The sequence below is a fragment of the Haliotis rubra genome, unplaced genomic scaffold (assembly GCF_003918875.1).
Source record: "Haliotis rubra isolate DU_JTF1 unplaced genomic scaffold, ASM391887v1 Scf5, whole genome shotgun sequence".
In the NCBI taxonomy this organism is placed as follows: Eukaryota; Metazoa; Mollusca; class Gastropoda; order Lepetellida; family Haliotidae; genus Haliotis; species Haliotis rubra.
This window is the reverse complement of record NW_025767190.1, coordinates 5,367,122-5,380,810: the sequence shown is the minus strand read 5'-3', so window position 1 is coordinate 5,380,810 and position 13,689 is coordinate 5,367,122. Positions and strand designations below refer to the sequence as shown.

General features: G+C 42.0%; 1 protein-coding gene across 1 annotated transcript in view; it reads right to left on the bottom strand.

The window, feature by feature from the left end:
- Positions 1-13,689, bottom strand: part of LOC124291743 (dynein axonemal heavy chain 3-like) — an 86,411-nt gene that overhangs the window by 47,050 nt on the left and 25,672 nt on the right. The window contains 15 exon segments of the mRNA XM_046728817.1: positions 257-479; positions 1,169-1,321; positions 5,283-5,484; positions 6,056-6,147; positions 6,618-7,017; positions 7,696-7,891; positions 8,282-8,396; positions 8,977-9,183; positions 9,708-9,909; positions 10,302-10,564; positions 10,724-10,894; positions 11,109-11,223; positions 11,610-11,701; positions 12,254-12,465; positions 12,988-13,219. Coding sequence (XP_046584773.1) covers positions 257-479; positions 1,169-1,321; positions 5,283-5,484; positions 6,056-6,147; positions 6,618-7,017; positions 7,696-7,891; positions 8,282-8,396; positions 8,977-9,183; positions 9,708-9,909; positions 10,302-10,564; positions 10,724-10,894; positions 11,109-11,223; positions 11,610-11,701; positions 12,254-12,465; positions 12,988-13,219 — 2,875 coding nt within the window.

Sequence of the window (13,689 nt, the reverse complement as noted above, 5' to 3'; positions counted from 1 at the left end):
GAACAGGCAAAATGATTCAGTTGGTTGCCTCTTAAAACCAGCTTAGATTGCCAGGAAACTATTCTAAACTCCCACTGGTACAGTTCTCCATAACTAACAGTCCTAAAAGTCATAAAGCCTTAAAAAATAATTATTTGTTACTTTTAATAAAACATCCTAAAAATGATGCCCATGCATACATAATATCTTAACTGTTATATCAATATTGAAGACAATATTAAACATAAAATTGGGAAATAAGTGCTCCATGTCTCACCATCGGTCCACTCATGGGAGACAGGGTCAAAGCATCCATACAGCTGACCCATGGTGATGGACTTGGGGTTGATGATACGATGGACGACCCGAAACTCATCAAACAGGCCGGCTACATGCAGGTCCCCGAGGGCATCGGCCAGACACTGCCAGCCCATCGTCTTCCCACCCAGTGGTTCACCCACCACCATCAAACCATGTCGTACGAGGATCATCTCGAAAATCTGGAATCAGTTATACACAGTAGGAACAATGGCTCAAATACTTGAACATGGGTATAGATCTTTCATATTTATTATCTGTACAGGAGTGCGGAACATTTACTACAGATTTTAGAAGATGGGTTTAAAGTCATTTCCAGCAGCAACATCAGCAACAATAACAACAACATCATTAGTAGCAGCTGCACAATAACAGAATCTGTATGAGACCATCAAGATCAGACTAATCTCTTTAATCTGAAGGGTTGTCATCCCAGTGTGTGCTCAATACACTGGGACGAATCAATGGTCTTCCCATAGGAATTATCTGTGTTCTTCAATGTAAATGTTTGGGTGTGAAGTAGTTTAATGTAAAGTTTTGTGCCCCGAGTCAACACTGAGAAATTTGTCTGTCGACTATTGTGACAATTCACTGACAGTACAGTCCAGGAACAATCAATTCTACCATGTAACAAGAACTGAAGACATCACAGTATCAAACAGTCATTACACAGGTTCATGTAAACAGTTGATCACAGGCATCCATTGCTAACTTAATGAACACTGCATGACAAGCGAACATACGTTCCACTTACAACATCAACATAAAATATTAATAGCACCATAACTATGATGTCATTAAAAAGCAAAGTATACCAAATAAGTGGTAATTCTGAGTATTTATTTCTACTAAATATATCAATAAATCCAACCTGAATAATCTTGTCTATAAACCATGGCACTGCCTGCAGTTTCCTCTTGGCAATGTTTTCTTTCAGAGCATCCATGAAGACGCCATAGTCTGGTTTCGGCAGCTGCACACCAGGGAACAGATCGGAGATGATGCCCTCGAACAACGGTACATCCTGGGAGGTGGAACAAACAGAAGTGTTACAGTGAGTTGACACTGTCAGTGTAATACAGACTTAGAAATTCATTCCACAAGACAAGTCCGTGGAACTACAGGAGACTTCATTTCCCACATGCTCTGAGTTTGTAACTAGTCCTTCTTAAATGATACAATAATGCAGGGATTGGGAAAGGCAGGGGCCATAGGCCATTTTGCACATTAGAATAAAAAACTGGCCAATTAAAATTTTTAAGTTTACTATTGATACAAGGGTTTTGGTCCATTCTGAATTCAGAAAATGGCTAATAATCCTGAAAATGGCCCATTGTCAAATTTCACTATCCCAATATATGAAACATGTTTACTATATTCACATTTTTCTGTCAGTTTTATTCAGTTTCAAGTTGAAGCAAAAAAGTAATTTTCTGACTAAAATTGATATTTTATACTTATCCTGACTCATGCTAATTATGCTTGTCTCCTTCCTCTTGCGAATGATAGTGGAACACTTGAAATCCCTTGAAGTTCCCTTTAAAAAAGCAGACGTAAAATCCCTCACCCACGAGTAGCGTCCCTTTCCTCCCTTTGGCGTCCAAATGGTCACATGATCGGCCATATTTGTCACTCTCTCCGTATATAAGCCCGACACCCAGATTTACAAGGAAATCCAGAGTGCCATAAGAGGGGAGGTTGGGAGGGCTAACCTCATTAGTCAGGATAAGTATAAAATATCAATTTTAGTAAGAAAATTACATATTTTTCCTTATCCTGACTCATGCTAATTATGCTTGCAGAATCCGTCGGAAACGGTGGTGGGTCAAGCCATGTTCCTCGAGTCCCTAGTTGTAGATTTACGTCCTGTATTACCCCCCTTGGGAACTTATGACGGCACTGTTGAAGATTCTTTCAGCTTCTCTCTGATGAGTCTGGAGGGACCACAACTTGTCAGATTTCTTACGAAACGTCTCCTGACATTTTCGTGTGGATTTTAGATATACTAATATTCCATTAGTTATCTATTGTAATTCCATCTCTTGATGCACGCATCAAGTGGAGATACGACCCTTCTTCATGTATGAGTATGTCCTATACAAGTACAGGGTCTATCAGTCATGCTAGTCTGTCCAAGACGTGTGCATGGACTTTAACCATTTGCTCTCCATAGCATTGGCTTTCACAAGTCACGTGAAATAAAGGGTGAGATTTTCTCAGCACCTTTGTGGAACCGTTAGTTGTTGTGCTACAACAAGTGGCCCAAACTGGTGAATGCCTGAGATGTCTTCAGTGACAATGTCTCTGAGGTAGTGGTTGGCAAACACAGTGTTCGATCTCCAAAAGCAGCCCTCCATTATAGTTGTAATCAAGCAGTTTCCATGCAGAGCAAGTTTTGACGCCAGGGCTCTGTCTTCATGTGGATTGGAGGCTCATGGAGGTTCAAGTCCTGCTGCTTTATAGGCCCTTAATATAATCTCTGATCCATATCGATATCGTTGTCTGTGAGACTTCTGTGGGTGTCTCAGTGGATAACGGGATGAATAGGCACTTGAATTTTCGTTTCCTTCTTTTAGTTCTTTGTAAGTAGACTTTAAAGTGCTCTGACTGGGCATAAGGATAGATCCCTTGTGGCCCAAGGATTGTAGAACTGTCTGTCAGGCTGGCCAGGCAGTTGGTTCTTGGCGATAAAGTCCCATTTCAGTCCCAGATGTACGATGACACGATGTCTTATTTCAAATCGTGTTCTTTCAAAGTCTAGAGCAAGTATTTCTGACATCCTTGCAGCTGTTGCTAGGGCGATCAGGAACAGCATTTTCTGAGTTAGTAGTTCAAAGGATGTCCGTTCTAGAGGCTCCTAGGCATCACTGGTGAGATGTTGTAAAACTATGTTGAGATCCACGGCAGGAACCTTAAATTTCTTTTGTTGGTCTTCCAACTTGAACGAGCGTAGTAGTGCCAGAATCTCTGGTACTTTGGTCAGCTTGATACCCGTTTTTATGGTGATAACTGTGCTGAGGTCAACTAAGTAAGTTGAGAGAGTTGAACCTTTTAAGTGTCTCGTCTGTCGTAGATGACATAAGTATTCCGCCACTTGAGGATGTGTTGCTTTCACCACCGTAAAGCCTTTCCCCTTTGCATATTGTTCAAATCTCTGCCACTTGTCGTCGTACAAGTTGCGAGTTGATCTGCGTAGAGCTAGTGTTACTGCTTTCGCTGCTCTGGCGGAGTACCCTCTAGTCTTCAGGCAAGCTTTAATACGCACCACGCGTGTAGCTGGAACAGTGTCAGGTTCCCGTGAGCTTGCTTGGTGTGTGGATGGACGAGTAGGTTCGACCACTCTGGTAGTTTCAGGGTTGGACTTCCGAGTTCTTGTATGAGGACGGGAAACCATACCCTCGTTGGCCAGTAGGGCGCGACCAAAATCAGTTGCAACGTAGTACTTGATTTTGGTAGTACTTTTGGTAGTAGTGCAGGAGGCGGAAACGCGTAAGCGTTTGGTCCTTCCCATTAGATGCTTAGCACATCTGTTGCCCATGCCTGAGGATCTGGAATCGGTGAGACGAACGTTGGTAGCTGTTTGTTGAACTTTGTTGCAAACAGGTCCATTAGTAGGGATCCTAAAGTCTGTCTGATGAACTGGAATGCTTCTGGATACAACATCCATTCCGTCGGGGATGGTTGTAAGGTCCGAAAATATAAAGGATATGTGCCGTATAGGGACCCAGGTGCTCTCACAACCGTCCTCAAGGGCGAAGAAGGAGAGAGTGACAAATATGGCCGATCATGTGATCATTTGGGCGCCAAAGGGAGGAAAGGGATGCTACTCCTGGATGAGTGATTTTACGTCTGCTTTTTTAAAGGGAACTTCAAGGGATTTCAAGTGTTCCACTATCATTCGCAAGAGGAAGGAGACAAGCATAATTAGCATGAGTCAGGATAAGGAAAAATTAGAACCATTCAAAAAATGTTCACAAAAATAGCCTTAAAACGCAACTTGTCAATAAAGACTGATTCATTGAATATTTACTTAAACTTAAAGGGTTTGTCACATCAAGGCATGGTAGGTAAGCATGGGAGAAAGCTGAAAACTTACTGACAACTTTGAAATTACATAACTCTGATACAAGCATCATGTCAAGGGATACTCAAAACTGCGCCAAGACTATGGAGATTACATAATTTTGTTACTCTGATACGACAAGCACCATGTAAAGGGATACTCAAAATTGCACCAAAACAAATGGATACTAATCAATGCTGATTGGTCAATTATTTTTTAATTTTTATTTATTTATATATATTTATATAGCGCCAATATCCAGATCACCTGCTCAAAGGCGCTTTGTTTTTCCCTCGATCATTGGATGTCAGTCTCAAACGGCACAATGTATTATCAATCTCAACTCCCTGGGGAGCATACAACTCTTGCAGCCACTAGGCACACAGAGTTAATGTGGCTTTCCGAAACCTTACGAGGTACCCATTCACAGCTGGGTGGACTGGGACACGTAGTATTTTGTCCAAGTTTACTGCATGTTGCTGTACCCGCAACTAGGTGTTTGCACGTATTAATGTGGCCACCATCTGGTCATATACCAACGGATTCGTGGGTTCTTTTAAGTGCACAGGGTTGTGTACTGTACACTAGGGGTTGTGACAACACTGAGAGAGTCTGCACGCAAAGTTGACTCCAAAGTTTTTACACCTGGTCACAGGTGGGCTCGATCCTGTCACCTCAAGCTCGCTGGATCACTAGCTTGGCGCCTTAGCCAGCTCGCCCACCATGCCCCCTTAGAGATCATCAAAGTAAATTAAACCACCTCTAGATGAAACAGTAAATTGACTGGTCAGTCAGAGATCATCAAATCACTCTAAATTGAAACAGCCTGTTTGATTGGTCAATCAGAAATCATTTAATCACATCAAACCCCCCCTGACTGAAAAAAACAATTCGACAGTCCCATCACTTGCTATTGAAGTACCTGAGCCAAGAACTTGGGCAGGTTCACATCATTGATGGCCTTGAGGAGCAGCACAGCTTCATCCTGATCTGGATACTTGAGTTTGAGGTTACCAGCTGCTGTCAACACAGACTTGACAGCTCGCATACCATAGTCATAATGGTGCTGGGACGACAGCTGCTCGGAGCAGAGACGATACGTGGCAACAATCTTGTTAGACAAGCTGCAAGAAACAGTCAGGATGTATTGTCTTGCTTCCCTTATCACTGATTATACTTTCATTGCATACAAAGACATTTTGGATATAGATCAAAATGAGCATAATACCCCAATATTTGCCTACTTTGTACAACAAATGACAAAAAGTATCACTGTCTATGACCTTTGCAGACATTTTTACAACTGAATATGACATGATTTAACATTTCAAAGTACACCATTCACCAACAAGTAAGTCATAAGTGAGCATCAGTTGAGTTATGAAGTTTCTGAGGACATACGTTCTATTTTCAAACCATATGTGACATACCGTATATCATAGGCAGGCCTGTATCTCCAAGAGTACTCATTATATAGCTTCCATATTGCTGATGCAACATTTAAGTTTCAAGAATACTCATATCTTATAGATCTTTGGGTAAGAAGGGTTGCTCTGCTGAGAGTCATCTTGCAGCTGTATCATTGCTTGGGAATATGGTATGTAACTTCATAAATTACAGCAAGCTGCTCTGTGATTCTGACCCTTGACAATGCTACTTTATAAACTATCTGCTGATATAAGTTTATCTTCCCACCTTCTAGCATCCACAAATCCGACTGAGTACAAGACAATCTCTCCAATCATGCCATAATCTGGGACCATCATAGCTACTGTTCGGAACAGAACCTGAAATACAGAATTGAAATTCATTCATCAATATTTTTTAGGGAAATTGGTCTTTTCATGGTTTACAGTTAGCGAGTGAATTTAGTTTTAAACCGCACTCAGCAATATTCCAGCTGTATGGCGGCAGTCTGTAAATAATCGAGTCTGGACCAGACAATCCAGTGATCAACAGCATGAGCATCGATCTGCGCAATTGGGAACCGACTACATGTGTCAACAAAGTCAGCAAGCCTGACCACCCGATCCCGTTCATGGTTTAGAGTCTAAGTAATTCAATATAATGTCCAGTTACATAAAACACTTTAAGACAATCAATAAACATGTATATTAATCTAAATGACTGAGACAATTGAGAAATTTCCAAAAGATGCTGCAGGAATTAGAGTATAATTTCAGATACATACTATACCAAACACCTGGACTAACTTGATATGACATATCATTAAGCTATATGGACAGCACCAACACACCTTGAGGTTATCAGGCAGCTCCTGTCTTCCAGCGTAGCCAGGGTTCATGGTGATGAACATGGTGCATGTTGGGTTCAGTGACAGCTCAGTGCCCTCAAACATGAACCTCTTCAGCCGAGCAGCAATAGCCTGCTGGATACTGGCGATCTGCTGGGCAACCACAGACAACACCTCCAGCTCGATACGGTTGAACTCATCGAAACAAGCCCACGCTCCAGCTTGTGCCAAGCCCTTGAAGAACTTGCCCATAGCCTTATAGTCCAAGCCATCTGAGCAGTTGAAGACAACACACTGTTTGGCCACAGCCTTGGCTAGATCTTTACATGTCTCTGTCTTCCCTGTTCCAGCAGGACCTTCAGGGGCACCACCCAGGTTCAGTTTCAGGGCACCCATAAGGGTTCTGGCAATACAGGCAATGTCAGGTGTTAGAAGCTGTCAGCAATATCACTGACTACACAGTATTACTGACTCTTGACTACTGACAGAGAGTTGTGTTTACTGCTGGTTTTGAAACTCATTTTATTTGTATTACTGCCTCAGCTTAGTGTAGAAGGAGAGACATAGTGATGTAGCTTGTACTGTAAACTGATGGTTGATCTGTGAACACCACATGATGACCACCTTTACAATACATCTATATACTATCCTCTTGTCTATGTGAGGATCGGTAGACTGAAGAGTACAATTGCCAGGAGAGTGAGTGAGTCTAGTTTTATGCCGCTTTTAACATTATTCCAGCAATATCATGGCAGGGAACACCAGAAATGGGCTTCACACATTGTACCCATATGGGGAATTGAACCCGGGTCTGCAGCATGACGAGCGAACACTTTAACAACTAGGCTACCCCACCACCCCCACTTGCCAGGATAGGTTCATAATACACATCAAAGTATTTAACAATGCAGTGCTCTCCTGATAGTTCAGGTATATTGTATATTTACTAGCATTTATTGTGGTTCAAAGCCTCGTGCCTTGTCATGTCAGTTTTGGTGCAGTATTCTCCTTTATCATTTTTCTTTACATGAATAGATTACATTTTCTAAAGTTTTAGCAGTCACCAATAATTGTCCCTCACCTGTAACACCTGTCTGTAAGTGGTGTGATAACGAGCCGAGGTGTGTTGCCCAGGTACTCATACCCATACTTGATGTCGGTGGTGATCATACGAACAATGACATCATCCTCCCAGTAGTAACGGAGCTGAGCCAGCCAGTCAAAATCAAGAGGACTTTGTATATTGTCCCTTACAAGACCAGCAACCACATCACGAGCTGAAAGCAAAACCTTCATGAGACAGGCCTGAAAACATACCTCACAGGTACATCTCTTTAGCTTTTCTGAGACATATTTTTAAATGTAGGCATAATCCAGTTTTAATCATTCAAAATCAAAATTAAACTCACAATTATTATTAACTATATGTGGACTAAATATTCAAATGTATTTGCTTCAGTCCACTAAGTTAGTGTGTAATGAAGGTTAGGGATAGGAATTGATCTTGGGCCTTTCAATTAAAAAAACACATTCTGACATAGTCGTTTTTCATTTAACAAACAATCACTTAAAAGGAATTTTAATTTCAGTTTCACAAGTCTTAGGACATGAATGAACAAAGCCTGTTTTCTACATGCCACATCAAGGAACACATCAGCAGAACTTACCATGTACGTCAATGACAGTGAGGGCACCGAGTGTGATACGAGCTCCTCCCTCCAGCTTGCCTCGAACCAGGTCCACAATCTCCTCAATCTGTTTGTTGCACTTCAGTAGGTAATTCTACAATGATGAACATTTACTAGTTTCAAAAACTGGCTGACAGAAAGAGAGAGGTATGGTTTAGACTATAAGAGACAATGTAAGAACTGTTATTCTACAGAGTCAACTTCCCACACAGCAGATGCGCAATGATAATCAAATCTTCAAAGCGATAAATCCATGAAGATCCAGGTTAGAATTGGTCTTCAGCAACCCATGCTTGTCATAAAAGGCGACTAACGGGATTGTGCGATCAGGCTCGCTGACTTGGTTGACACGTATCATTATATCCCAATTTCATAGATCGATGCTCATGCTGTTGATCACTGGATTGTCTGATCCAGACTTGATGACTTACAGACCGTCATCATATATCGGGAATATTGCTGAGTAAGGTGTTAAAGTACAAACCAACCAAACAAAGCAACAAAGGATATTCTGTACCAGCAGATGCTATTTTGCAGGTTCATGCAACAGATTTAGAAAAATCTTCATTAAAAAGAACTACCTGATATAGTTATTCAATTCATACACATTTCTAAGTAATTTGACTTATCTAGCCTGGAAATGTACACCTTGTCCTGACATCATGGGTTCCTACCTTCATTCCATCCTTGATGGCCATGGCCTCCACAACCTCCACGGTCCAGAAGATGCTGCTGACACACAGCGTGACTTGTCCTGGCCATTCCACCACCCAGCGCTTCCTGGGCGTGTCCTTGTACGCCTGGACAGAGTCCATGACGACCTTCCTCACACTGCTGATCATCACGTCCTCCACCTGCAGCAGCCACTTCTCTACCATGCCCTGATGGTGGATGAAGCATGTTGTCACTACAGCACTCCCATGTAACACCGACATGTATATTGTCACACAGCCTTAGGGTTGTGAATGGTGATGAACACGAGAGTTAACACAACCACTACTGTTACCCCTATTGCTACTACTACTACATTCACTACCATTGCTGCTATCATCATCATCATCATCATCATCATCATCATCATCAATTTTTTCCAAGCCATTGGGGGCAGTGGGGTAGTCTAGTGGTTCAAGTGTTCGCTTGTCACGCCGAAGACGTGGGTTCGATTCCCCACATGGGTATAATGTGTGAAGCCTATTTCTGGTGTCCCCAATGTGATATTGCTTGAATATTGCTAAAAGCAGCGTAAAACCAAACTCACTCACTCAAAGCCATTGGGGACCTTTGACACAATCAGAGTATTTACAGAAGTTCACCATTCAGTCCAACATTACAATTAAGATAAGCAAAGGATGTCACAGCTTTTTCTACCCCAGGTACCCTAGTTTTAATTTCAATGGCTACTCACCTTAGCTTTTGCAGGGAAGATCTTGGTGACATAAGGCACTGTCTCATTCTCTGCCGATACCATTCCAACTATCTCCTGCTGTTCTGTGAACTCCAGCTTGTTGATGCCTTCAAAACACTTCTTGAGATGCGGCTGTACTCTCATTGGATCCTTAGTCTCTGACAGGATCTCCAACAGCTCATCATTGGACAGGAAGAAGAATCTGTAGAACAACATTCCTACGTACAGTACAAGCAGGTCATGTTGGCCATTACACATCAACAAATCACAGTAATGGAGTAATCTGCCTTTGCAGATATGTAGATGTTCCCAGAAGAAATTGTCTCTTTGAAACCGAATGTTTCCATAAAACCTTCGAGGCAGACAAAATAAGATAACACAAAGTTCATATTTAATAAACATTTTCTTCGTCAACCAAATGTAACAACATCAGACTTCAATTCTCATACTGTGTTCCTTTGTCAGTATTAACTAAAGATCAACAGATTGCCATTGTGAGCTTGAAACGATCTACTTCACAGACTTATGACAGCATCCTTCATGATCAAAAACTCTGCAATGTGTTGGAAGGAGTACATATACATGATGCCTGACCTTGGAAAGTACAGTCTCTTCTTCTCCAGGTACGCGTTGAGCCCCTTCTGAATCTCCTCCAGGAGGACATTGGCTTCCTTCAGCCTGCCCAGCATGTTGGCCTGACCAGTGGCTACCAGACACTGTGTGTCTTTGGCCGACTCGGTCATGATGTCACGCCAGTAGCTATCCACGATCCCGAACTTGCGACCTTCCTCTGGCATCTGTGCCATGATGTCCTCAGAGCTGAAGATTGGCTCCAGATATAACCAGGTGGCTTGGCACTGAAGGAAAGGTATCACAAATAATGAGCCCTATGATGACTGTGAGAAAAGGTCTTCTTTAAAGCCACATATTTTAACATTTGTGTGTAATTAAAACAAATACAGATCTTTCAGACATGGTGTCATGCTGACCATTGGTGTGTGACCTGAGTTACTGACCTTCAACCACTCATCAATGATATCCTGCATAAGCACAAGTTTCTCTTCCCATTCATGCATCTCCTTCTCAAATGGTTTGATGAATGGTGAGCCCCGCATGGTCTGTGCCTTCACGATGTGGTCATCCAACAGCACTTGTATATCGTCTATAGCAGACAGGATCGACACACCCTGCAAAACAGACCATTTGAATGCTCAAAAGTCTGTGTCAAATCCTGCAGAATCTTTTTGCCAGAACTATTCGGCAAAATTTAGTAATAATGTAAGCACTATTATTAGTTGAGGTAATCAACTTAAATCATAAAACAGATATGAAAAAATATTTTTATTAACATTTCAGGGCTGGTTCTGTGCATTATGTTATAGGATTGCTCTGTTTACTGACCGTATCTCGATATGGAATCATCTCAAAGTGCAGATCCTTCCATTCAAACTTCATCTTCTCCAGTGCCTTCTCCAGGGAGTGTTCCTTGGCTGCTGCTGCGCCGATCTCCTCAAGTCTGAAGTACACAACCAGGAACAATAATGTTCGTCTCAGCAGGAAATTAAGCTTGGGGGATGCTAATATGTATACTGACACACTGTCACACTGTGAAAGTAATACAAAGGACAGTAAAATAATTGCATGATAGGAAATCCATCACTAATTTGTATTCAAGCCAATGTGAAAAAATTAAACAAGATCAAACTCCCATATCATAAAAATACACCAATCATGCTATCTAAGTGATTCACCAGAAGGATTTATACCATACCTAAGATCAACCTGCACACACTTGGTGAGATATCATGAGCAGACATAAACATACAAGTGGTATTATAGGCAGCTTGTGAGATTGTATGAACCAAATCGGTGTGTCAGGTGTAACTGTACAGGTAAACTTACCTAGTGAGATGTTTAGACAGGCCATACTCCAGCATGTGATGTAGAGATGTGTCTGGCTCTGGCTTGATGCTGAAGCCCACGATGTCACTCATCTGCAAGTACATATACATGCTTGAGCCATGAAGATGTCACACGAGGATGCACTAGTAATTCTTGAAGATGCCAGTATCTTCTCAGTACCTCCTCTTACCATGTTTCTACCAACTTGGATCCATTACAAGAGTCTGTTGAATTATTTGGCTTTATCACTGTCTACTTATGACAAGGGCCACAGTATTTCATACTAATGCCTGTGACTAGTCACTACTGTACAGCCTACAACCTGCCACCCTGTTGGTACTCACCACATCCCAATGCCTGTGACTAGTCACTATCCCTGATGACAACAACCTACAACCTGCCACCCTGTAGGTACTCACCATATCCCAATGCCCGTGAGTAGTCACTATCCCTGATGACAACAACCTACAACCTGCCACCCTGTAGGTACTCACCATATCCCAATGCCAGTGACTAGTCACTATCCCTAATGACAACAACCTACAACCTGTCACCCTGTAGGCACTCACCATATCCCAATGCCCGTGACTAGTCACTATCCCTGATGACAACAACCTACAACCTGCCACCCTGTAGGTACTCACCATATCCCAATGCCTGTCCCGGATGCCAGGGTTGCAGATGGTGTGGAGGATAGGCAAGTGTTGTTTGAACTTATCAATCTTGCCCTTCACACTATCTGCAACTCGGCGCGGGCCAGCCTGGTCGTTGAAGGTCTTGGTGAGTTTGTACATTGCACGCCACATCTCGCTGACCTCAGTGTCAATGTTTTCAGCATTAAGGTCCATGAATGAACCTAAAACAAGACATGGCTTTAAAAGATTGCTTAAAATATTATGAGTTTATACTGTAGTCATCAAAATCAGTGCAAGAGGTAAATGTATGAACATCAATATGAAAATACCCTTTGACAAAACACTACATCAATCAAATTACAATGAAACCTTGTTAGTTCAGACAACCAATAATCCACACTTATACCATGTAGAATGCTAAAGACAATATAAGTGACTATATACTCATGATACATTACTGCCGCCAAGCACCAGCCTGTTTAACAACAAGGACTGTCTTTGGCATGATTGAGGACTGAGGACTGATTGAGGTCATCTCCAGCCAACACTCTATCCACTAGACCACTGAGGCAAATATTATGGCTACAATCTACAGTCAACATTTATCTCTTTGAACCAATGTGGAAAGTACAGCACTGTGCATTGAGACCAGAGTAATGTATTCATGCTGTTAACACATAATGTCACCATCAGATTCCCACAAGTCTGAAAATCTGAAACCTGTGCATCCCAGGGTTCCTTACCATGTGTCCAGTTTTCATGTCGTTGAGTGAAGGTGAACGCTGTGTTCCACAGTTTCTCATAAGGTTCCTTCATTTGGAACATCTGGTGCAGGATGGGGAACGCACTCTGTTCCCACTCAAGGAGGCGTTCTTCTTCATTGATGCCATCCAGATCTTCCCGAGCCTTCTCCAGGTCTGACGTGATACGGGCCAGCAGCTCCGTGTTGTTCTTCATCTCGTCGGGGCTCATGATCTGGACATGGATGTTAGAATACATAACACTTCATCCATTACACATTATGTACCAATCAAACTGCATACTCTGAACAAGCCCAGTATCATGAGTATACAGTGTAGTGATTCTCTTATAGCAACGCCTCAAAACAAATATGGAACAGAAAAATGTGAAAACTGACTGTGACAACTTTCAAAAGTTGAAGAGCCAATATCCTATAACTGAAACTGTTTCCTTTGTACACAAACCTTTAGAGCAAGACATTACCTTGGTGAGAATGTAATAAAGCTCTGTAGCTCTCATATACAGAAATGTCCAAACCTGGGCCTAGATTTTCGAAGCGCTAAGATAGTCGTAGGTTAATGTTAATGAATGGCACTTACGACTATCTTAGAGCTAAGAGAGCTTCGAAAATCTAGGCCCTGGTTCTGAAGTAATGTCAGTACTCTTAATATTGACTTGGCTACACATTAAATACTGGTGTCTTG